The following is a 26,134-nucleotide window of genomic DNA, read 5'->3' as shown; positions in this document are numbered from 1 at the left end:
TTATCTTTGATATTTCCATCTTTTTCTTTCAGTGTGCGGGATGACAGAATTCGAGTGGAAAGGATGGATAACATGTATTTTGAATACAGCCATGCTTTCCAGGAAGTTACAGAGTTTTATGCAAAAGATGTAGCTGAGATCAAAGGTAAATATTTTATACATGTTAGCCATATGTTTTCAAATTTAATTGAGTTGAGATTTGGATACATGTGCAAATTTAAGCTGGACTTTCAATTTAATGAAAAGTAGGTAGTTACCAATAAATAACTGGAAGAAGTAGAGGGAAGAGTTCACAGTTCTTTTACTCACCAGAAACACCCCTGCAAGTTCTTCCTTTGTAGTTATGACCATTTAGTAAATTTATGTTTTTGACATATTCATTAGAGTGTAAGCAATTAGCTACTGACCCACTTGCCTTTTTGCTTCTTTTAAAAGATGGCCCATGTTCCTTGAGATTTTATAGAATGTTTGGATAAATCTGATGAAGGTGAGCATTTCAATAGGTTGTTACTTTAATTAAAATTAAAACATGAGAACATTGGTGATGGGATCTTAATAGGTTAGGTAACCATTTTTTGTCTAATTCAGAATTCCTTGGCCAGGTGTCAGTGCTTGATTTGGTCTGTACCCCTCATTCCTGCCAGTTCAGCTTACATTAAGGTCCATTTTTATATCTTATCACTTGTTGCAGGGCTTTCACCTTTAGACCATGGATGGACCAGTCATGGGTAGATCAGTTTTGGCTCTGCCCCAGGCATCAGTTTCTCTTTAGCATTTCTCTCCCCATTTCTTCTAATGTCATGGTGCTTTGGCCAAAGTAAATTGAGTGTCTGAGTGGGTAACCCACTTCTGACACTAGTCTGAGATACCACCATGCTCAGACAGGACAAAGTCACAAGATTACCATAAGCCACTTTGGCTTCACTTACAAGGATATGGGACAGAAAACCCAGCTTGTCAGCAAGGGCACTTCCTCTCTTCAGCAGTTGTAGCTGTCCTCAGAGCTATTGAGAACTTAATTTGCCCACTCTCCCCTGGTGATAGCTCAGCTGCGAAGAAAGGAGACTCTTACTAGGTGGGTACAAGATCTGCCCTGGTTTAGGTGCCCATGCACTACAGGAATCCTGTCACTTGCTAGAATTTCTACAAAGGACATGCCAGGTTCAAAGAGTCAGTGTGCTCAAGGAAAGCCAAAATTCTGGATTTAGGTATTTATAATTCCTCCTAGTCCAGATGGAGTTTCCTGATTTCAGGTCATTTTACCATATGCAGTAGTACTTCACACACATTTGCACTTCATCTTTATCAGGTTTCCTGGGAAAAAGAGCTAGAAAGTTAAAAGATGAAATTCTCATTAGAAGAGGAAAAGATTTTAACTATTTGTACCTTAGTTTTGTAAAAAGCTGTAGTTGAAATTAATAAAATTAATAAGGTATTTTGTATTATTAATGTATAAAGGCTATTTTGAATTTTTTTTAGTTCTTAAAGTAATAAATACCTATTGCAAAAACAGTCAAAACAGTTGTATATGAAGAAAAAAAGTAAGTCACTCTCCTTAAATCCTTAAGACTTTTTAAACTGTACAAATACACAAATATATGTACATAGTTCTGTGTATTTGTTCAATATAACTTAGACTTATTTTTTCTTTATTTTTTTTATTTTTATTTTTAATTTAATTTTTTATTTTTTATTAAGGTATGATTGATATACACTCTTATGAAGGCTTCACATGAAAAAACAATGTGGTTACTACATCTACCCATATTATCAAGTCCCAACCCATACCCCAGTGCAGTCACTGTCCATCAGTGCAGCAAGATGCCACAGATAGGATTTATTTTTTCAACTAATTTTGCCCATTGTATGAGGCATCACACATACTATAAGGAATAAAAGTACATACAAAAAATTCCTGCCCTTCTGGAGTTTACATTCTAATAGGGATGTATAGTAAAATAACTTAGTGTGTTTGAAGGTGATAAATGCTATGAAGAAAATAAAGCAGGAAGGGTGTAATTTAAATAAGGTGGTGAAGGAGGTCTCACTGAGAATAGGACACTTGAACAAAGATTTGAACAAAGATTGACTGAGTTAAGGTGGAAGGCCAAGTGGACATGTGAAGGAGCAGTTTTTCAGGCAGACAACAGTAAGTAGAACATATCTTAAGTGCCTGGTATCTTTAAGGAATAGCAAGGAGCCTGGGTGCTGGAACAAAGTACCTAAGGGAGAGAATATTAGGAGGTGAGTTCAGAGACACAGAGGAGATGGAAGGCAGCTTGTGTGGTGCCCGCAGACTACTGTAAGGACTTGGGCTGCTTCTGTTAGTGAGTTGGGGGATGTGGGAGGGTTTTTTAAGCAAAGTAGTCTGATGATCTGATGTGTATTTTCAAAAGGATTCCTTTGGCTGCTCTGTTGGACATACCCTAGAGCACAGAGGTGAGACTGGGAGACCAGATGTAAAGCTGTTGCGTTGTTCCTGCTGAGGGACAACAGTATTCATGCACCTTTTCTTTGCTCACTTAGCAATGTATTGTAGATGTTTTTCTCTATCATTATAGATAGCTCAAGGTCATCCCTATTAGTAGATGCATAATGATCTGTACTTAACAGACTTTAACTACTACCTTATTGGTGTTTGGTTAGGTTGTCTCTAAGTTTTTACTACTACTAAAAATTTTTCAACTCATTTCCTTGTATACATGTCTTTGGCATGCATTTTGGAGTATTTCTGGGTCAAAGGGAATGAACATCTTATATTTTGAGAAAGTTACTCTATTGCTTTCCAAAAGAGGTTCATTCCATCTTCAAAAAGCACTCTTTTTTCTATGCCTTAGGTACTCATAATCCTCTCCATTTATCTAAAGGGCAACTTTAGGAGGTATTGTTGAAATTATTATTTCAATAACCTTAAATTATATTTTATTTAACTTAATGCTTGTAATTAATAATGGTGAGTAATAATTTTAATGAAGGTAAATATTCTAATTTTAGGTTCTCAAAGTTTTTCTGGCATCATTAACTTGGAGAAGCCTGTGATTTGTTCTTTAGCTGCCGTAATAAGATACCTCAAAGAGTTTAACTTGGAAAAAGTACTTTCTAAACCCAAGTAAGTGATTTCTCAAAAATAAGGAAAAGGGAAAATTAAAAACATTTTTTAAATTGAGTTTGGTAAGTACTGTACTCAGAGAGTTTTACCTACTGTTGATAGAATACCCTATTAAGGGGCAAGGATAAACTGTGTGGTATTGTTGCTGAAGAATATTACTTATATTAACTGATATGAAATATTTATAGAATCCTTAAGAATTCTGTCAAATTTGTATTCATGATTGCTATTTATTATAGTTTTGACTACAAAAGTGTGTTTTATGTCTATAGCATCATTAACTGACAAGGAGTGTTAAGAAGTGCTATTAAAAAACATTCATGAATCTTCACTGCCTTTCTTATTCTTGGTTCTTATTTCATAGACCATAAAGTTGGAGATAAAGAGGACAGCTACTAACACAGACAGCTTTTTAAAAGAGTGATTAACTTTGTAGAGTTCACCGATTTAAAAGCTGGCAATTGACATTATAGGAAAGTGCTACTTTAAAAATCAGTGGAATAAAAAAAGTAGTGAGATAATTTTCTTGCCCTTCTGCAGTCCACCTTCACCAGCCCCTGGTCTTTTGCTGTGTGAAGAATTACCCTCTCATATTGATTCTGGATAAGTAAGCTGCCTCCTGTTCAGCAGAGGTGGGTGGATAGGTAGGAGCTATCTCAGTAAAATGACCAAATATGAATTGGGGAACAAAGAGGTGGTGCTGGTTTGAGGTTATTGGGGAGGTCAGAAGAAAGGGAGGTCCCTTGGGGGTCTTACTGTAATGTCTTTTTTGGTGTGTGTTCAATATGATGTTTAGGATAGAAAAGAATAGCGTTTCTCTGGAAGCAGTTTTGTCTATTTAAAAACAATCTAAATGCCCTTCAATGGGATTCACTAGTCATTCTTGCAGAGTAATGTTACATGGCAATGAAATGAATGGATTAGAGTTACATGTATCAATATTTTAAAAATTATCATTAACATATTGAGCCGAAAACAAAATTGCCGAAGGACACATGGTACATACCATTATATGAAGTTAGAAACATCTGGAAAAGATATTATATATTGCATAAGAATCCATACATATATAGGGAAGGTGTAAAGATAGGCCTAGGAATGATGAACAACAATTTAGAAGAAAGATTTCTTCTAAAGTGGGGAAGGAGGAGAAGCAAAAAAGGTTGGTGGGGAGAATGGCACAGAGAGTTCTAATTGAAGTTTTATTTTTTAACTTTGTTGTAAGTTAACTTGGTTAACTAGGTTACTGTATATGTGTTTTAATATGGTTGAAGTGTTTTATAAAAAAGACTAGCAGCTTAGTGTTATACTTCATTGGATTCTGCTTTAAGCTCCAGTAATAGGAGATTTATTGTAAAGATCGTCTGTGTGGTTGCTTGTTTTGGAGCCTCGTAAAGAAAAGGTAACAAGCTACCTACCATTTGGCTTGCTCGTGACAGGGAGCTTCTAAGTGAGCTAGAATTAGTGACTAAGTGACTAATTGCTCTTTTATTATCACCAAGCAGTGAAGTATTAATTTGGTATAATTAATTTGGCATATGGAAACTGACTTTTTAAAAAACGTTAGTCTCTCATGTGTTTAGAAGTAGCTGAATTTAGGGCCAACAACATTGCATCCTCCAATTTAATTCAAATATAATAAAATGTTTATATGTACCAAAATTAAAATAGGTCATTTTTAAATTGCCTGACTTGATAAATTCTGTGAAGCTGAACTTTTTTCATCTTATATTTGCTGGTTAAGGGGGTGTTCAGGGAACTGGATCTGGTGACCTAGTATGTGTTTTATTTGTCAGGTGGTCCCCTCTTCTCATTTCCATAGTCCAAAGACAAAAAAGAAAGAGAGAGATCCAAAGTGTTAGGCCTTCATATGGTATATATTTCTGTCCCCCAGCATAAGTGCGGCAGCTAGTAGGCTGTCAGTAAATATAAGATTAATGAAAGAAAGGGAAAGAAGGAAGGAATTCTTCATTCTGTGAATGTGGACTTGATTGGAAATAGCCAAAATGTCACTGGGAGCCAAGATTAATGAATAAAGATGGTGATCAAACTGGTACTATTGTTATACTTAAAGAAGAAATATAAACAATGATGTTTTATGTGTGGCATGTGGTTTGACTCTGAAAATTATTCCAGAAGAGTAATTCCACAGTTTTTATATTTTGGAAAAAGAGTGTAGTGTCTAAAGCTGATTACTTTGGAAAACATGAATGTTCTTGTGTATTTAAAATTCAATTGTATTACTTTAAATGTTCAGCAGCATAAGGCATGATTATACTTACTTCAAGAGCTATGCGGGTGGGGGAAAATCTAGTTGCCTTGTATTGCAAATGGTCTCACAAAAATTGCTGCATATTTCATTAGAATCCTGATATGTATTTAGTTAAGGATCTTGGTGCCTCTACAGTTAGAAGTTTAGGATGTTTGAGGAAATACGCCATTCCAGGAATTGTTCTTACAATGGATTTAAGTGAGATTTTATAAGATAAGGCAAATTTAGACATTCCAAGTTTGTTTTGAGAGTTTAAGTAGGTTTGTTCCAGAACAAAATAGTATTAATAGAAGAAATAGGGCATAAGGGATGTTAGATAGTTATAATGACAGAATTAGCCTGATTCTTAAATTGATGAAATTTTAAAGGAATTGGTTTTGTTTTTGGAAATGAGTGATTTCTTTCATTTCAAAGGACTGTTATTAAGACTGTTGTGGTCAGAATTTCAAAAAGGTTTCAGAAATTAGGGAAAGAATGAGAAAATCCACCCCAGGTGAACTGCAAGAGTTTTTTCTTAGAAAAGTCTTTATATCATGGTGATAAATAGAGCATTTCCTTTCACTAATGAAAGTAAAATTTATAAGCTATTTCAGTGACATCCAGTGGGTAGAGAGCAGAGGTACTGCTAAATATCCTAAAAGTCACAGCATATCCCATTACAAAAAAATAATTCCTTGGCCCAAAATGTCAATAGTCCCAAATCAGATAAAGACATCACAAGAAAAGAAACTATAGACTAATGAATGTAGGTACAAAAATCCTCAACAAAGTACAAGCAAATGGAATCCAACAATACATAAAAAGAATTATACATCATGACTGTGGGATTTATTCTAACAACACAGGCTTGGGTTACCAATTTGAAAATCAATTAATATAATACATCTTATCAGCATGCATTGTGAAAGGCAAAAACTATATGATCACCTCAATAGATAGGAAAGTTCCCCTTCTTTATAAAAACATTCAACAAATTAGAACTATAAGAGAACTTCCTTTACCTGACAAACCATCTATGAAAATCTCACAGCCAACATCACACTTAATGGTAAAAGACTGAGTGCTTTCCCTTTAAGAACAGGAATAAGATGAGGTTGTATCTTCTCACCACTTCTGCTGAGTATTATACTAGAAAGTCTAGCTGGGGAAATTAGGCAAGATAATGAAGTAAAAGGCACCTACATTATAAAGGAAGAAGTAGAACTGTTATTACAGATAACATGAAATTAATATATAGAAGATCCTATAGGTAGAATAAACATACATATAACTATCAGAGCTATGAGTTCCTAAGTTTGCAGGATATGAGCTCAGTATAAAAAAATAATTTGTGTATCTGTATGCTTGCAGTGAAGAATCCAAAAGTGTAAATAATAATTCTATTTATAATAGTATCAAAAGAATAAAATACTTAAGAATGAATTTAACAAAAGAAATACAAAACCTGTACTCTGAAAAGTATTAAAACATTGTTCAGAGAAATTAAACAAGACCTAAGTGAATGGAAAGGCATCGCAGGTTCATGGATCAGAAGACTTAGTATTGTTAAGAGTGCACTATTCCCAAATTGATCTGTACATTCAATGCATGTATGTCAAAATCCCAGCTAGCTTCTTTGCAGAAATTGACAAGTGGATCCTAAAATTTTGAAAATTCAGTGGACAAAGTATAGCCATGACAATTTTGAAAAAGAATAACAAAATTAGAAGACATGTATTCCTGTTTGAATACTTGCTACAGAGCGATGGTAATCAAGACTGTGTGGTATTGGCATAGGGCAGACATAGATCAGTGGGATAGAGTTGAGAGTCCTGAAGTAAACCTATACACTTTTTGTCAGTTGATTTCCAACAACAGTGCTAAGACAATTCAACTGGGAAAGAGTAGTTTTTTTTTTTTTAAGTGCACCAGGATAATTGGATATCCATGCAAAAGGATGAGATTTTTTTTAATGACATTTCCATTTTTTAAATTAAAGTATTATTAATATATAATCTTATGATGGTTTCACTACACAGCACAGTGGTTCAACATTCACCCGTATTATCAAGTCCTTAACCCCTCCATTGATCAATGTAATAAGATGTATTAAGATGTTACAGAGTCAATGTAATAATTGACTCAATGTAACAATATAGGTCAATGTAATAAGATGTTATAGAGTCATTAATTGTGTTCTCTGTGCTGTACTACCATCCCTGTGACCTACCTATATTGTGATTGCATATTATTGTGCCCTTTAATCCCCTTCTCTCTCCCCTCCACCCTCCACAATCCCACCCCTTTGGTAACTGCTAGCCCTTTCTTGGTGTCTATGACTCTACTGCTATTTTGTTTCTTCTGTTTTGCTTTTTTTTTATACTCCACAAATGAGTGAAATCATTTGATACTTGCCTTTCTCCACCTGGCTTATTTCACTGAGCATAATACCCTCTAGATTTTGTTCCAAATGGCAGCATTTATTTTCTTTTTATGGCTGAATAATATTCCATTGTGTATATGTACCACATCTTCTTTATCCATTCATCTGTTGTTGGACACTTAGGTTGCTTCCATATCTTGGCTATTATAATAGTGCAGCAATAAGCATGGGTGCATATGTCTTTTTGAATCAGGGACCTTGTTTTCTTCAGGTAAATTCCTAGGAGTGGAATTACTGCATCAAATTGTATTGTATTTGTATTTCTGTTTTTAGTTTTTTGAGGAACCGCTGTATTGCTTTCCACAACAGTTGAACCAATTTACATTCCCACCAACAGTGTAGGAGGTTCACCTTTCAAGGATGAGCTTTATATTACTGTATCTCATGTCATAATAAAAAAATAACTCAAAATGGACCAAAGACCTATATTATATGTAAGAGCTAAAACTATTATACTTTTAGAAGAAAACATAGGTGAAAATCTTCATGACCTTGGATTAGGCAACAGTTTCTTAGCTATGGTACCAAAATCACAAGTGACAAAAGAAAAAATAGATGTATTAGATTTCATCAAAATGAAAAATGTTTGTTCTTCAAAGCACACCATCAAGGAAGTGAAAAGACAACCAACTGAAAGGAGAAAATTTTGCAAGTCATGTGTCTTGTAAGGGACTTGATGTAGAATATATGAAAAATACTTGCAAATCAATAGCAAAAAGACAAATAATGTAATTAAAAAATGGACAAAGGATTTGAATAGGCATTTCTCCAAAGAAAACATACAGATTCCCAAAAAGCACATGAAAAGATGCTCACTATCACTAGCCATCAGGTAAATTCAAATCAAAGCCACAGTGAGGTGCCACTTCATATTCACTAGAAGAGCTGTAATAATAATAAAAAAAGTGTTGATGAGGATATGGGCAAATTAGAACCCTCAGACATTGCCAGTGGGATTCTAGAACAGTATAGCCACCTTGGAAAACAGTCTGGTAGTTCCTCACAATGTTTAATATACACTTTACATATAAACTGACAATTTTACTCCTAGATGTGTTACTTAACACAAATGAAAATGTATGCCCACACAGAAATTTGTGCATGAATGTTCATAACAGTATCATTCATAATAGTCCATTCAAAAAAAATTTTTTTTTTTTTTCAGATTTTGAAAGTTTAATCTGTGCTTGTTTTAGTTACATCAGTCATCACTTTTTTATATTTTTAAGATTTTAATCTGGTTACCATTGTCTGGTTTTGCCTTTCCAGGTTGAAGAGTTTTACTCTTTGAGCTCCTTTTTGAATTGCTGACCATCTTCCCTAGCTCTCTTTGCACTCCGAATCCTTGTGATCACTTTAGTTTCCCTTTTCCAGAACTTCGCCAGTCCAAATTTACACTTCTGGCCCTGGTTGGCCAGCTCACAACACGTGTGTGGGCAATAACATTGTTATTGAGTCTACAGAAAGAGACAAGAAAGAGAAAGTGGAAACAATCCAAATGTCTATCAACTGATGAATGGATGCATAAAATATGATATATGTATAAAATGGGATATTATTCAACCACAAAAAGGAATGAAACACCAATACATGTTACTAGATGAATGAACCTTGAAAATATGATGGTAAGCCAAAGAAACCAGTCACAAAAGGGCACATATTGTGTGATTTCATATGTAGTTGACCCTTGAACAACATGGGTTTGAGCTGCATGGGTCTGCTTATACACAGATTTTTTTCAACGAATATATTGGAAAAATATTTGGAGATTTGCAGCAACTTGAAAAAACATATGAATTGCATAGCCTAGAAATATTGGAAAAGTTAAGAAAAAGATATGTATGAATGCATAAAAATATATGTGGATACTAGTATATTTTATCATTTACTACCATAAAACCAACAGTAAGCTATTAACAGTTAAGTTTTTTGGGAGTCAATTTATATGCAGATTTTTAACTGTGCAGTGGAGAGAAGGAGATTGGTGTCCCTAACCCCTGTATTGCTCAAGAGTCAACTATACGAAGTGTCCAGAATCAGCAAATCCATAGAGATAGTAAGTTGATTACTGGTTGCCTAGAGCAGTTTTGGTTGGGGGGACATGGAGAGTGACTACTAATGTATATAGATGTTTTGGGAGGGATGGGGTCAATGAAAATATCTGGAATTACATAGTGATCATGGTTGCACAACCTTGTCAGTACATTAAAAAACACTGAATTGCATATTCCACATGGATGAATTGCATGTTATGTGAATGATATCTCAATATAACCTACATACATACATACCTATACACACATATATATTTAAATGGTATTGAGACAAGGGAAATCCTTGTCTATGTCAATTTTAATCCTACTTCTAAAGCAATATCCTTCTGAGACATCTACCTATTGTCACATGTATTGTGAGGTTTTTCCATTCTCGCTCGTTGGGGAGTAAAATATTCTCAGCCCTGTGTGAACCCTGTTCATCCTGCTATTTTCTTGTGGCTCTCCCTGACCTCATGGAGGTTTCCCCTCACATTTTAGGATTAGTATGTGGCCAGAAACTTGAGGGGACCCTTCTGCAAATCTCTGGAGCTCTGGGTGTGCAGCTCTCTCATCTCTGGCATTCTGTCTCACAAATTCTAGTTTCCTTGGTCTTCCCGGGGTCAGTCAGTGTTTCCCTCATTTGTTTTTCTTCTCTTAGGGATCAAAATTCTTGGCTCCCTGATGTCTAACACCTGAAAACAGTTTTAAAACATACATAATTGTCCAGTTTTCTAATTGTTTATGGTTAAAGGGCAATTCTCATGCATTTATGTATTTATTTTTTATTTAATTTTTTATTAAAGTACTATTGATATGCACTTGCATGAAGGTTTCACATGAAAAAACAATGGGGTTAATACATTTACCCATACTATCAAGTCCTCACCCATACCGCAATGCAGACACTGTTCATCACTGTAGAAGATGCCACAGATTCACTCTTTGCCTTCTCTGTGCTACACTGTTTTCCCTGTGACCTCCAACACCATGTGTACTAAACATAATATCCCTCAATCCCCTTCTCCCTCCCTCCCCATGCGCCCTCCCACACTCCCTCCTTTGGTAACCACTAGACCCTTCTTGGAGTCTGTAAATCTGTTATTTTGTTCCTTCAGTTTTGCTTCATTGTTATACTCCACAAATGAGGAAAATCATTTGGCACTTGCCTTTCTCCGCCTGGCTTACTTCTCTGAGCATGTCCTCCAGCTCCATCCATGTTGCAAATGGTAGAATTTGTTCCTTTCTTTTGGCTGAATAGTATTCCATTGTGTATATGTACCACATCTTCTTTATCCATTCATATACTGATGGACACTTAGTTTATAGTGCAGCTATAAACATAGGGGTGCATATGTCATTTTGAATCTGAGAAGTTGTATTCTTTGGGTAAATTCCAAGGAGTGGGATTCCCGGATCAAATGGTATTTCTATTTTGAGTTTTTTGAGGAACCTCTGTATTGCTTTCCACAATGGTTGAACTAGCGTACATTCCCACCAGCAGCGTAGGAGGGTTCCCTTTCTCCGCATCCTTGCCAGCATTTGTTGTTCTTAGTCTTTTCGATGCTGGCCATTCTTACTGGTGGGAGGTGATATCTCATTGTGGTTTTAATTTGCATATCCCTGATGAATAGCATGATGTGGAGCATCTTTTCATGTGTCTGTTGACCATCTGAATTTCTTCTTTGGATAATTGTCTCTTCATATCCTCTGCCCATTTTTTAATCGGGTTATTTGCTTTTTGGGTGTTGAGGCTTGTGAGTTCTTTATATATTTCAGATGTTAACCCCTTGTCAGATGTGTCATTTACAAATATATTCTCCCATACTGTAGGATTCCTTTTTGTTCTGTTGATGGTGTCCTTTGCCATACAGAAACTTTTTAGTTTGATGTAGTCCCATGAGTTCATTTTTGCTTTTGTTTCCCTTGCTTGAGGAGATGCGTTCAGGAAGAAGTTGCTCATGCTTATATTCAGGAGATTTTTGCCTATGTTGTCTTCTAAGAGTTTTATGGTTTCATGACTTACATTCAGGTCTTTGATCCATTTCAAGTTTACTTTTGTGTATGGTGTTAAACACTAATCCAGTTTCATTCTCTTGCATGTAGCTGTCCAGTTTTACCAACACCAGCTGTTGAAGAGGTTGTCATTTCCCCATTGTATGTCCATGGCTCCTTTATCATACATTAATTGATCATATATGGTTGGGTTTATATCAGGGCTTTCTAGTCTGTTCATTGGTCTATGGATCTGTTCTTGTGCCAGTACCAAATTGTCTTGATTACTGTGGCTTTGTAGTAGAGCTTGAAGTTAGGGAGCATAAACCCCCCAGCTTTATTGTTCCTTCTCAGTATTGCTTTGGCTATTTGGGGTCTTTTGTGGTTCCATACAAATTTTAGAATGATTTGGTCTAGTTCATTGAAGAATGCTGTTGGTATTTTGATAGGAATTACATTGAATCTGTAGACTTGCTTTAGGCAGGGTGGCCATTTTGACAATATTAATTCTTCCTATACATGAGCACGGGATGTGTTTCCATTTATTGGTATCTTATTTAATTTCTCTCATGAGTGTCTTGCAGTTTTCAGAGTATAGGTCTTTCACTTCCTTGGTTCAGTTTATTCCTAGGTATTTTATTCTTTTTGAGGCAATTGTGAATGGAATTGTTTTCCTGATTTCTCTTTCTTCTAGTTCATTGTTAGTGTATAGGAAAGCAACAGATGTCTGTGTATTAATTTTGTATCCTGCAACTTTGCTGAATTCAGATATTAGATCTAGTAGTTTTGGAGTGGATTCTTTAGGGTTTTTTATGTATGATATCATGTCATCTGCAAACAGGGACAGTTTAACTTCTTCCTTGCCAATCTGGGTGCTTTTTATTTCTACATATTGTCTGATTGCCATGGCTTGGACCTCCAGTACTTGTTGAATAGAAGAGGGGAGAGTGGGCATCCTTCTCTTGTTCTTGATCTTAAAGGAAAAGCTTTCAGCTTCTCGCTGTTAAGTATAATGTTGACTGTGGGTTTGTCATATATGGCCCTTTTTATGTTGAGGTACTTGCCCTCTGTACCCATTTTGTTGAGAGTTTTTATCAACAATGGATGGATGTTGAATTTTGTCAAATGCTTTTTCAGCATCTATGGAGATGATCATGTGGTTTTTGTCCTTCTTTTTGTTGATGTGGTGGATTTTCGAGTGTTGTACCATCCTTTGCATCCCTGGTATAAATCCTACTTGATCATGATGGATGATCTTTTGATGTGTTTTTGAATTTGGTTTGCAAATATTTTGTTGAGTATTTTTGCGTTTTTATTCATCAGGAATATTGGTCTGTAATTTTCTTTTTTTGTGGTGTCTTTGCCTGGTTTTGGTATTAGAGTGATGCTGGCCTCATAGAATGAGTTTGGAAGTATTCCCTCTTCTTCTACTCTATGGAGAACTTTAAGGAGGATGGGTATTAGGTCTTCACTAAATGTTTGATAAAATTCAGCAGTGAAGCCATCTGGTCCAGGGATTTTGTTCTTATGTAACTTTTTGATTACCAATTCAATTTCGTTGCTGGTAATTGGTCTGTTCAGATTTTCTGTTTCTTTCTGTGTCAGCCTTGTATGGTTGTATTTTTCTAGAAAGTTGTCCATTTCTTCTAGGTTATCCAGTTTGTTACCATATAATTTTTTATAGTGTCCTCTAATAATTCTTCATATTTCTGTGTTGTCCATAGTGATTTTCCCTTCCTCATTTTTGATTATTTGTGTAGACTCTCTTTTATTCTTATCAAGTCTGGGTAGGGGTTTATCTTTTTTATGTATTTTCTCAAAGAACCAGCTCTTGCTTTCATTGATTCTTTTTTAAATTTTTTATTAAAGTATTATTTTTATACCCTCTTATAAAGGTTTCACATGAAAAAACAATGTGCTTACTACATTTACCCATATTATCAAGTCTCAACCCATACCCCAATGCAGTCACTGTCCATCAGTGTAGTAAGATGCCACAGATTCAGCTTTTATTGATTCTTTCTATTGTTTTATTCTTCTCAGTTTTATTTATTTCTGCTGTAATCTTTATTATGTCCCTCCTTCTACTAAGTTTGGGTCTCATTTGTTCTTCTTTTTCTAGTTTTGTTAATTGTGAGTTTAGACTGCTCATATGGGATTGTTCTTCTTTCCTGAGGTAGGCCTGTATTGCAATATTCTTTCCTCTTAGTACGGCCTACACTGTGTCCCACAGATTTTGCAGTGTTGAATTATTGTTGTCATTTGTCTCCATATATTGCTTGATCTCTGTTTTTATTTGCTCATTGATTCATTGGTTATTTAGGAGCATATTTTGAAGCCTCCATGTGTTTTTGGAATTTTTCATTTTCTTTGCATAATTTATCTCTAGTTTCATACCTTTGTGGTCTGAGAAACTGGTTGGTACAATTTCAGTCTTTTTGAATTTACTGAGGCTCTTTTTGTGGCCTTGTACATGATCTATTCTTGAAAATGTTCAAGAATGTATATCCTGCTGCTTTTGGGTGTTGAGTTTTGTAGATGTATGTTAGTTCCATATGTTCTAATGTGTTGTTCAGTGCCTCTGTCTCCTTACTTATTTTCTGTCTGGTTGATCTGTCCTTCAGGGTGAGTGGAGTGTTGAAGTCTCCTAGAGTGAATGCATTGCATTCTATTTCCCCTTTTAATTCTACTAGTATTTGTTTCACATATGTAGGTGATCCTGTTTTGGGTGCATAGATATTTATAATGGTTATGTCTTCTTGTTGGATTGACCCCTTTATCATTATGTAATGTCCTTCTTTGTCTCTTGTGATTTTCTTTCTTTTGGAGTCTATTTTGTCTGATACAAGTACTGCAACTCCTTTTTTCTTCCTATCAGTTGCATGATAATCTTTTTCCATCCCTTCACTTTTAGTCTGTGTATGTCTTTGGGTTTAATGTGAGTCTCTTATAAGGCAGCATATAGGTGGGTTTTTTTTTTATTATCCATTCAGTGACTCTCTGTCTTTTGATTGGTGCATTCAGACTATTTACATTTAGGGTGATTATTGATAGGTATCTACTTATTGCCATTGCAGGATTTAGATTTGTGGTTACTAAAGTTTAAGGTTAACTTTCTTACTATCTAAGAGCCTAACTTAACTCACTTAAAATGCTATTACAAACACAATCTAAAGGTTCTTATTTTTCTCCTCCTTTCTTTATATATTAGGTATCACATTCTGTACTCTTTGTCTATCGCTTGATTGACTTTGGGGATAGTTAATTTAATTTTACATTTGCTTAGTGATTAGCTCTTCTATTTTCTTTATTGTGGTTTTATTACCTCTGGTGACAGCTATTAAACCTTAGGAACACTTCCATCTATAGCAGTCTCTCCAAAATAGACTGTAGAGATGGTCTGTGGGAGGTAAATTCTCTTGGCTTTTGCTTATCTGGAAATTGTTTAATTCCTCCTTCAAATGTAAATGATAGTATTGCTGGATAAAGTATTCTTGGTTCGAGGCCCTTCTGCTTCATTGCATTAAATATATCATGCCACTCTCTTCTGGCCTGTAAGGTTTCTGCTGAGAAGTCTGATGATAGCCTGATGGGCTTTCCTTTGTATGTGATCTTATTTCTCTTTGTGGCTGCTTTTAGTAGTCTGTCCTTTTCCTTGATCTTTGCCATTTTAATTACTATATGTCTTTGTGTTGTCTTCCTTGGGTCCCTTGTGTTGGGAGATCTGTGGATGTCCATGGCCTGAGAGACTATCTCCTTCCCCGGATTGGGGAAGATTTCAGCAATTAACTCCTCAAAGACAGTTTCTATCCCTTTTTTTCTTTCTTCTTCTTCTGGTATCTATTTAATGCCCATATTGTTCCATTTGGATTGGTCACACAGTTCTCTCAATAGTCTTTCATTCTTAGAGATCCTTTTTTTCTCTCTGTGCCTCAGCTTCTTTGTATTCTTCTTCTCTAGTTTCTATTTCATTTATTGTCTCCTCCACCATATCTAATCTGCTTTCAGTACCCTCCATTGTGCTCTTCAACGATTGGATTCCCACCGGTATTCATTCCTGAGTTCTTGAATATCTTTCTGTACCTCCATGAGAATGTTAATCATTTTTACTTTGAAGTCCCTTTCAGGAAGATTCATGAGGTCAATGCCATTAAATTCTTCCTCAGGAGTTGTATTCATAATTTTACTTTGGACCAGGTTCCTTTGGCATTTCATATTTGTATATGGTGCCCTGTAGTGCCCAGAAGCTCTACTCTGTGTAGCTGCTCAGCCCTTGAAGCCATGTCGCAGGTGGAACGGGAGTGGTATTGGTTGGTGCTTGGGGGGAGGAAAGAGCTGTTTCCTGCTTCCTAGCTGCTATGCCTGTCTCCACTGCCTGAACCAGTGGGCCGAGCACACAGGTATAAGCCTTTATGCTTTGTGTTTGTAGTTGCTGTAGAGAAGTCTTCCTCTGGCTGGCCTAATGCCAGGTTAGGGTTTACTGGTTTGTGAGCCAGTGGGTCTGGCTGGGAGAAAGGCACAGTAGGCTGTGTATTATGGAGGGTGTCCTTGGAGCTGTGTAGCCAGCCTGGACACTGGAACGCCTGAACATCCTGAAAGTTCCCAACCTCCTGGGCAGAGTGCACCTGGATAATTTTGTCTACATGTCTTTTCTCCTGAGTAGTAAGCTCTGTGCAATCCTTGCCCCTTTAGCAGCCCTCTTGCTGTTAGCAAGTCTCTCAGACTACCCACCTTTCTTTTGTCCCAGAGCAGCCAGATATGGATCCCTGCTTTCTGCAAGCAGCTGGAATCTCAGTCTCTCCAGGTATTCTGCTTGTCTTATCTTTCCAACCCCCTAATCACAAGAGAACCATGAAAACACCATGAAATGTAGGTTTGTGCTCCCAGAGCAGATCTCCAGAGTTAGGTATTCAGCAGTCCCAGGCCTCCACTCCCTCCCCGCTCCATTTCTCTTCCTTCGGGTGGTTAGGTGGGGTGGGGAAGGGCTTGGTTCCCACTGGGCCACAGCTTTGGTATGTTACCCTGTTCCATGAGGTTTCTTCCTTTCTCCAGGTGTATGCAGGACCAGTTGTATTGATTAGATTTTTGTACTACATGCGGTTTTAGGAGGAAGCCTTTGTCTCACCTCTCATGCCGCCATCTTTAATTCATTCTCATGCATTTAATCTTTCATGAATGAAAGCAGAAGTCAGGGGCTATAACTGAACACCAAACATACACAGCAGAAGAGGGAGATGTGTAAAGGTAAAACAGCCATCGTAAATAATGCCTGTGTTCTAAAACTTCTGGAAAACTGATTGTCACCTAAAAATTAGCAATAGGTAAAGGACCAAATTCAAGTCACATACAAAATTATTATAAGATAATAAAGAATAAGGTTTAGGATAACATTACTATAGAAAATGAAGCATGTCAGGAAGGTACGCCCACATATGAAGTAAGAACTATAACCTATGACTGCAACTTGAGCTAAAAGACATTAAGAAAATGATACTAGATGTGAAATAACAAATGAGAAATATGAAGCTTTGAAATGAGTAATAGAATTTAAGAATGAATTATGTTATTAAAGAAAAATCAATTTAGAAATAAAAGTAAGTTAGAACAATACAAGAGTAAATAAACATAATATACATACTTCAAGAGAAATACGATTTGAAAAGAGATGCGCAGGAGACGGCTAATGTAGCAGACCTGATGAGACAACTTTCCTTAGACCTAATTGACAGCTTGGCCCTTAAGTGGCATCTGTGGCCTTGGATTTGGGGGTTTCTAGCATTCCCTGACAAGAATGGCTCACTTTCTAAGCTGTATGCAAACAACATGGTTCATGCTGAACAACTGCTTTCTTTCTGGGAGCTGGAATTTTGATACATGGTTAGGAGAGGATGTCTGCGTGATCAGATCCCGGTAGAAACTGTGGATGCTGAGTGCCTAACAAACTTTTCTATTGGATATTTCATACATGTCACAACTCACTGCTGGGGAAATTAAGTGCATGCTGTGTGACTCCACTGGGAGACGACTCTTGGAAGTGCCCTTGGTTTTCTCTGGGCTTTGCCTTATTTGCAGTTTCTTTTTCCTGATGTGCTTTGTAGCCTTAGCCTGTAATAAAGTTGTGAGTATGACTGTATGTGGAGTCTTGTGTATTCTAGCAAATCATTGGGTACTCATTATATAACCATCTTCTTATTTTCCTGATAGACTTATTGGAAGCATTTAGGAGTGCAGAGACACTCATTTTGTTTAATTACAAATCAATTAAAAGTGAATCTATAATAATACTGAAAATTTGTGTTATAATACAATTTTATAATTCATAAATAAAATTAGCCACCAAAAGGTTAGACAAATGGTGAATGTATGAACTCTGAAAACTGTACATAGGAAACTATTTTCCACTGTAGGTTTCATATGTAACATGGTAGGTTATTTTTTTTTTTTTTGGTCTTTTCCCATTTTCAAATAATATTAATAATATTTGAATAGTCTCTTTGTTAGGGGTTGATGTTTCAGATAAGGTCTGCACCTTTACTGCCTTTGTCTAAATCACAAAGATTGGTTTTTGTTTTTTAAAAAAGTGGGGTAGGAATGATTTATAATCTTAAATTTCTCTGGCAAGTTTTCAGCAAGAACATTTTCCTTCCATTATAAAACTCAAGGAAAAAAGCATCCTTTGTATTTTTGTTGTCTGAAATATTAATGAAGTATTTTCCCATATTACTTATAAGATTTCTATCCAGGTTCTCACAGCATGAATTCTAGCCAGGCATTGCTTATGAGGTTCACTTCAAAGCACATAAAGTTTGGCTTCTTCCAAAAGGATAAATAATTTAGAATTTCTTGGGTATTTCAAACCTGTGATCATATGCCATTGAATTACTCAGAATCTGGCAGATACAATCCTGAGTTTAAAAATATGTATAATTCCTAATGAAGATAGGTACTGACAGAAGGAAATTTCTTTCGTATTTGAAAGGAAGAGTCCCAACTTCTGAATACACTATCAAACATCTGGGAAACCCAAAAACATAGTTAATTCTGATAGTTGCTTAATATAGGTGGTTATATTGCTTGATAATATAGGTAATTATTGTTCCATAGGAATCAGTCTAATATTGCCCAGTAGTTGATCTCTTTTATTATAATCAGTGCAAATGTAGATACTGGGAGCCTCCATTTACTATATGTATGTGGAGGTTCTAAGTCTTCTCCCCCCAGTGCTCTCTATACTGGGTGGTGTGTTCGTCCAAACCAAATTCTGCCACACCTAAAAATACTTTTTAGCAAGCAGTCACAAAAGCAGTCATGTAAACTCTTCAGCAAGTTCCATGAAATTCCAGTTTTTGGTCTTTCTTATCTCAGTGCCATGCTCCGGAGGTTCACTTGAGGCATAGTATAAGCGGGATTTCACTTTTGGTTGGCATTAGGTGACAAAACTCTTAGGTAACTGGCTGAACAGGGGATGCTTTCAGAATCCTAAACCTAAGACACCATCCTTCAGGAACAGACATGTGGGTTTATAAGTTCTTGTGCGGGTGAGGGCAACTGAGTGGAATTTTCTGGAGAGTCCACACATCTTAAATGCCACTTATTTATCTTACACCTTTGGTATTCCTGGTGGTTGAAGGCAGCTAGCTGAAATGTTCTTAGGAAAGGTGCTAGGTAGTGGGCTCTTAATTGGTCTTTCTTTCATGCCAACTGAGTATCCCACTAAAGTCTGACTGATAAAGGTACTCAAGTGTTAATTAGTCAACCACCCCTAGGGTGTAGATTAAATCTAATTGTCAGGAACAGGGGAAGTAAATGACTCTTGCCTAAACACATAAGAACTGGTTAGATACTGCAGAGACCAGACTGTCAGCTCTTCCAACTTGGGTCTTTTGACCATGAAGATGTGTGAACACCTGTCACCTGCGTGAACACATAGCAAATGACTTTGTAATTGTTTCTTCCTGAAAATAATGTTTTACATCTTATTACTGTCCCTGGGTATTTCACAGACATTTCAGAGCTGTATGACTCAAAACAAAGAAACAAACAAACCCTAACTGGCTTCCTCATAGGAAGATGGCAGACATTTGTTGAGCATCTGCTTTCTGCTAGGCTCTGCAGGTGCTGCAAAATGTGTAAGACATAAATAACCCTTGCCTTCAAGGAGCTTAGATCTGTTAATGAAAATAGCAGAAGAACAAAGTTGCAAATTAACTGCTCAGGAGAGAATGGGCTATGCATACCTGCTCTCAGTGTTGAAGTTGCTTACTTCTGAAAAGTATTAACAAGTTATTGTCCTTTGGAAGCTAGGTCAAACCTGTCACAGATAAATCATACTTCCAAAGGACAGTGTTGTTATGAGGCAATGTAGCTAATATGCAGCAAGTTACTTCTCTTTCAGGGTTCTGGAGCTCTAGCTGGGGGAGTCAGCCAGAAGTGGAGACATGTCTCAGTGAGTACTAACTCACTGGGCTCTGATTTTAGTCTTTAGATTCCTGGATGAAGGCTTATTTACATAATAGGCTTGGGAAACTGGATTTATTTTATTTAAATCTTATTACATCCATGGTAAGTGCATTACATTTATAAAGCAAACACTTATGCTTTCCCTCCAGATAGTTTAATGACTTGTCATTATTTTTCTTGTCTTTAAAAATAAGCCATCAAGTCTGTAAGTGCTCTTGATAGAAATGTCTTATAAAAGGAAATTAAATCACTGCATTAGTAAAATGTTGATTAATATAATTTTTAACATGAAAAGCTAATAAGGATAAAATTGGAATTGTGCACGCAAGCATTTTGCAACTCAATACGCAAGTCTTTTTGAAACTTATTGAACTTTTAGCTAGTTTGCAATAGAGGGACATAATGTGATGTGAATTCTTAGAGTCTAAGGAAATAAATTCTGCCACTTTTTCAGTTTTGTACTCTTGTAAAACATTAGTCACACTAATGTGTGTTGCTAATTAGAGAGTAAAAAATATTTTTGCACTTAATGAGAATGTTGATTAAAAGCTGTTAAAGGGTTTATCAAGATGATCTCATGCTAAAGAATAAGGACTGCTTAAGTACCTTGACATATTTTTCTAATTGCATAGCTTTTCTTGAAGATACCACCACTTGTTCTGCCAATGATAAAAGGCTGTGTTTGGTTCTATTCCTGGAAATGTTAAAAAAAATAATGTGGCCATCATTTACATCCCTTCCTTGTTCTTGTTTTTGGTGTGAGTGCAACTATCCTTTTGCGTCAACCTGTTTCATGGCTATTTCATCCACCAGCGTCGGTGGAAGAAAATCTTCCAATGAATATTCTTTTTGCTCCTTTTGGTTTGGTATCCTATCAAAGAACTAACTTTCATTATAATATTACTAGAATATTTCTACTGCCTAAATTAGTTTTTAAAATTACTTTATGCACTTACATTATGGCTCATATTTCATTCTTTTACAGGAATTTTAAACACTTATCAGGTGCAATGGAATTTATGACAATTAATGGAACAACATTAAAGAATCTTGAAATCCTACAGAATCAGGTCAGGTAAACATAAGGACTAGTTGATTCAAATGGCTTTGAAAAAATTTGGAATAAAGTAGCAGTCTGTTTTTACAAGTGCAGGTGAAAACAGCAATATTGTCTTCAACTGACCTCTCTGCCTGTTGTCTATGTATTAGTAGATAACTATAGCACCCACTTTTTGAAGAATCAAATAAGCAAAATATTTCTCTTGGTGTTACTTTGGGAACTGTCCTTTTTAATGACTGATTTCTACATCAAATGTTTCTTTGGAAGGGCATCATCTTTGAAAGTTAATAAGTAGATTTTTTTTTCTCTGTTTGATTAGATTTTCTGCATGCCTTTAACTTTCTGTTGAAATGTCTGCAGTCTTCTTTCATTGTCCAGCCTATGAAACAAGTTCCTGTGATACTCAATTAGACTGTAAGATGCATCATATTTCACCTCGCTTTCATCATTATTTATTTGCCCTTTATTAATGGATTAGGAAGATAATGGAGATATTAAAATGATTGCTTTAATTTGTTAAATGATCACTTACAAATGAGATATCATATTGCAAACCTAATGTTACTATAACATAAAGTCATAGAAATAAAAACAGTTCCAAGTCATTTGAGTAAGTAGTGTATAAGCTAAGTCATCTGAGTAAAATGGTTTAAAGCTCTTCAGAAATATTTATTACTGTTGTGAATAAAGTAAATGCTGAATTTATTCTCCTGACTCCTGGATTTGTATATTATTAACTAGTTTCTCCCTCTTTCAAGCTATCTTTGTATACTAGAGCCAGCTTTAATATATTCAGTAACATTTCTATCTTGTCATTCCATCATCTAGGTGTTACGAATCTTTCCCACAGTTTTTCTCATCAGTTCTATGTACATCTCCATGACAGGAAACAAGTATAAGAGTAAAGGGACAATTCTTGGGTGAAGGAGAGCTCACAGTCAGAGCCTACACACATAGCCCTGGCATTCCGAGCTTTCCTTATTCTGCTACATCCTCCTTGTTCAAATCCTGCTACTTCAGAGTCAGTTCTGAAATCAAATTCCTAAGGCAAAAAATCACCTATAATAAAAATACCATTTAAAAACCCTTTCATTATCAGGACTTGGGTCCTTGTAGAAACAGGCACTGAGAATGAACATATTTTGCTTGTCTTTGCACTTGTTTGGCCTCTCTTGCATGGAGCAATGGGAAGAGGTAACAATTTGGGGCTGGGTGTCCTGGAGAGCACAGCTATATAATGGGACTTGTGTGTCTCACTTGCCTCTCCTCTCTTGTCTGGGCCTCCTTCTCCAGTGGTGCCAGGAAATAGGAAAATGATTCCCAGGACCATCCTTGTCCTGGGACCCATGACAGCAGTCAGGCCTGCTGGGCTCTTGTCTGAGAAGGGAGGAGGGGGTGGTGTGTTTGCTTATCTGGACTGCCCTCAGAGGTCAGCTCTCCCTGTCCAGCTCGTCCTCAGGATGGCCTTCCATGACTGACATAGCTTCCTTGCATGCCTCACTTCAAATTCTTGAGGCCTGGGGAGCTTATGCCATACCTGTTATGATAGATTTCTGCCAGGTGGCATTTGTCCTAATTATGATTCTTTTCTTCTAAACCTTGATATAAATGCCCTGAGGGAGGCACCAAGTCTTAATATACCTTTGCCAGTCATATTGCTGAGCTTGTAGGTGTTCTGTAAGGACATGCTTGTTGATTTCAAAGGGAAAGAAAAAGTTAAAAATGGTATCAGGTGAAAACTGCAATTTTATGTTCCAAATAGGATTTAAACCTATTAATTGACTTTTTATAATATGATGAAAAAACTTGGTTAAAATTAAACTATCATTTCTAGTTGTAAATTTTTTTTATGGCCTGACTTTCAAGTGGCAAAGCATAGGTAAACTTTTGCTAAGGATTTAGTGAAATAGACTAAAATAAAATCCTTCCAGGATTAATTCCTAGAGTGCAGTGCAGGTTCACCTCTATCTCCAAATAGGCAGCTGGCCTGACTGTCAGGACAGCATTGCTCTTTAGAATGGTACCATTCCTCAGGCCAGTGGAAGATACTGAATTGCTAAAGGAAGATTATCTTCACTGTACTTTACAAGGCAGGAAAGTAAAGTTCTATTTTCAGATGCTTAGGAAAAACATAGGTTTCCATAGAGGCTTTGCAATAACTTATTATTAGTTAATGAAAAACTACACAGAGACTTTACTAAAAAGTACAGATAGACTATTTCTTTTCTCTGCAAAATACCAACACTTTACATTGTGTGTGTATTTGTGTGTGTGAGTGTGTGTATATATATGTATGTGTATATGTATATATATTCATCAGACATTACATGAACACCTGTTATGAGCTGTACTTTATGCTGAGCATGTTTTGAAATTGGAGTATATGAAAAAAAATTAGGGCACATGAACAACTAGTGATTTTGGTACAAAATCTGGTTAATCATGCTTGTTTTCTGGTCTTTCTCAGACTGATATGAAAACCAAAGGAAGTTTACTTTGGGTTTTAGACCATACCAAAACTTCATTTGGGAGACGGAAGTTAAAGAAGTGGGTGACTCAGCCGCTCCTTAAATTAAGGTAAAACAAATTCTTTTTTGGTTGTTTAACCTGACATTATATAAAATTGTCAAATTAAAGGTATGTTAGCCTCCTTAAAACCAAGGTTACCATAGTTTATAAGAACACACTTTTAAGATTTTATTTGGTATTTGGCAATAGATCGTAATATTGTGAGGATTTTTTCCTTGTCCCCAGGAATGAACCTGCAGACAGGAAGACATGGGGTGTGTCAGGGGCACGTGAGTTACCCAGTTAGTTTGGGCCATCATTAGCATAAGCGGGGCAGGAGGAGGCGGCTGCCTTTTTTGAGGGCTTTCAAGGCTAGGCTGAGAAGTTAGTAGCCAGAGGAAGTTCACCTGATGATTCTGAGCAAGAGAGTGATAAGATCAGAGTTAGGTTTGTGTGTAGGAGAGGACAAAGTGGTGGTGGGGTGGGCAAATTAGCAAGTTCACTGAAATTTCCTGAGTATCTGAACTAAAGCAGTAACAGTAGGAATCCAAAAGAGGTGTCAGTTGTGATGTTTAGGAATGTAGAATGAGTAAACAAGGAGCTCCTTCAGGAAAGGAAGCTGAGTCTAGTGCCTAAAACAGTGGTTTCCAAACTTGTCTGCATATTGGAATCATCTGGGAAACATCACAAGCCCTGATATCTATGTCCAGCCCCCTGAGATTGTGACTTGTTTGGTCTACACTGATGTGGCAGTTGGAATTTTTAAAAGCTCCGCAGACGATTCTGATATGCAGATCAGTTTGGGGGCTCTGACTTAGAACGGTGCCTGTCACTTACTAGGGGTGCAATCAATGTTTACTGAATGAATCAATGCCATTTATTGTGCTCTTACATGTACCAGTATTTAATACTCAGAATCATCCTTTGAGATAGGTCCTTGAGATGAGTAAACAGCATTAGAGAGCTTCAATAACTTGCTCAGTGCTTCCCAGCTGGCAGAGCCTAGCTTTAAAACCAGCATTGACTCCAGAGCTCAAGTGGGCACTTAACCATCATTCTGAACAACTTCCCAAATGGATAGACCAGACAGATGGCTAAGAGAGAGTGTGGTGGCTAAGAGAACTGCTATGTGTTGGCTCTGCCTACAGAGTGTGTCAGTCCCACTAATCACTCTCCCACTCCCCGCCACCAGTGTTGTTCCCTTTGGAATGATAAACTACCTCCTCACAGGGCTGCTGTGGGGAATAAAACCAGACAGTAATCCTACGTACCATTTTAAGCTCTCTATTATATAGCAAGAAGTAAGCCAGGCTTTATGTGCAGTGTCTCTTAAACTATGTAACAGTCTCTCTTACTGGTGCTTAGGAAATAGTTGTCTTCAGTAAAGGATAGCAGATGTTGTTGGTGTTAATAATAAGTTTTCCACTGGTTTGATGATGATGATAACCAGATCATTTCAGCTTTTACTGGGTCAATTCCAGTTTCTCTTCTTGACCATAAAGACCTACAGACAGGGAAAACTGACTAGGTAAAGAAGAAATTTTGGAAGTAGACGTGCCTACTTTGGTTTGTTACTCAAATGAGAGAAGAATACCTCATGAAGCCAAAGCAAACAAGAGGGCTTTCTGCAGACAGTGTGCAGACAGTGTGAGGGGTGTTGCATTCTGGCTGACATCTACCTAAGCATCCATAGCAATTCTTTTTTTTTTTTTTTTTTTTGCTTGGTTGAAATATTCAGCAGAAAGAGAGTCCCTAGCAGAGTTTTCATGCAAATGACGATTTTTATTTCCTTTGTGAAATTTGACTTGCATAACCAGGTTTAATTTGAGATAAATTGAGGAGACCATTTTGAAGGCTTTTTAGGGGCTAAATCATGTGTGATCCTGCCTGCCCAGAAAGGCTGAGAGTAAATATACCATGCATTGAACCATGATGCCTTCTAGGTATGAACTTGAGTCTGGACTAACACTTACGTAGCTGGAAACAAACACAAAAAACTTTTTCCTTTGTCCTTTTTATTTTGGGACACATTTTAAAAACTTTTATCCCAATCCTTCAAAATCTACTTCAGAAGAATTCCAGTTAAATCTTAATGGCACTTGCAACCTATTCCAAATAAATAGCTAAAGAAAAATGATTCAGCTGTAGATCTATTATTGTTTGTTTGTTTTTTTTACCCTAACATCGGTGCCATGCTGATTGCATCAATGGTTCATCTAGGCCAATATTCTGTCTCTGACACTGGCAGCAAAAGTTTAGTTTAGGGCCTGACTTT

General features: G+C 36.5%; 1 protein-coding gene across 1 annotated transcript in view; it reads left to right on the top strand.

Moving 5' to 3' along the window:
- The window catches only part of MSH3 (mutS homolog 3), a 172,269-nt gene that overhangs the window by 32,424 nt on the left and 113,711 nt on the right, over positions 1 to 26,134 (top strand). Inside the window, exons 9-12 of the mRNA XM_073234569.1 lie at positions 33 to 145; positions 2,995 to 3,109; positions 21,277 to 21,361; positions 23,819 to 23,928. Of these exons, the coding sequence (XP_073090670.1) occupies positions 33 to 145; positions 2,995 to 3,109; positions 21,277 to 21,361; positions 23,819 to 23,928 (423 nt within the window). The remainder of the gene's footprint in view (positions 1 to 32; positions 146 to 2,994; positions 3,110 to 21,276; positions 21,362 to 23,818; positions 23,929 to 26,134) is intronic.

This window comes from Manis javanica, chromosome 1 (genome assembly GCF_040802235.1).
Source record: "Manis javanica isolate MJ-LG chromosome 1, MJ_LKY, whole genome shotgun sequence".
NCBI classification, from domain to species: Eukaryota; Metazoa; Chordata; class Mammalia; order Pholidota; family Manidae; genus Manis; species Manis javanica.
The sequence above is the reverse complement of the archived record's forward strand: the minus strand, read 5'-3'. Positions and strand labels throughout refer to the sequence as shown.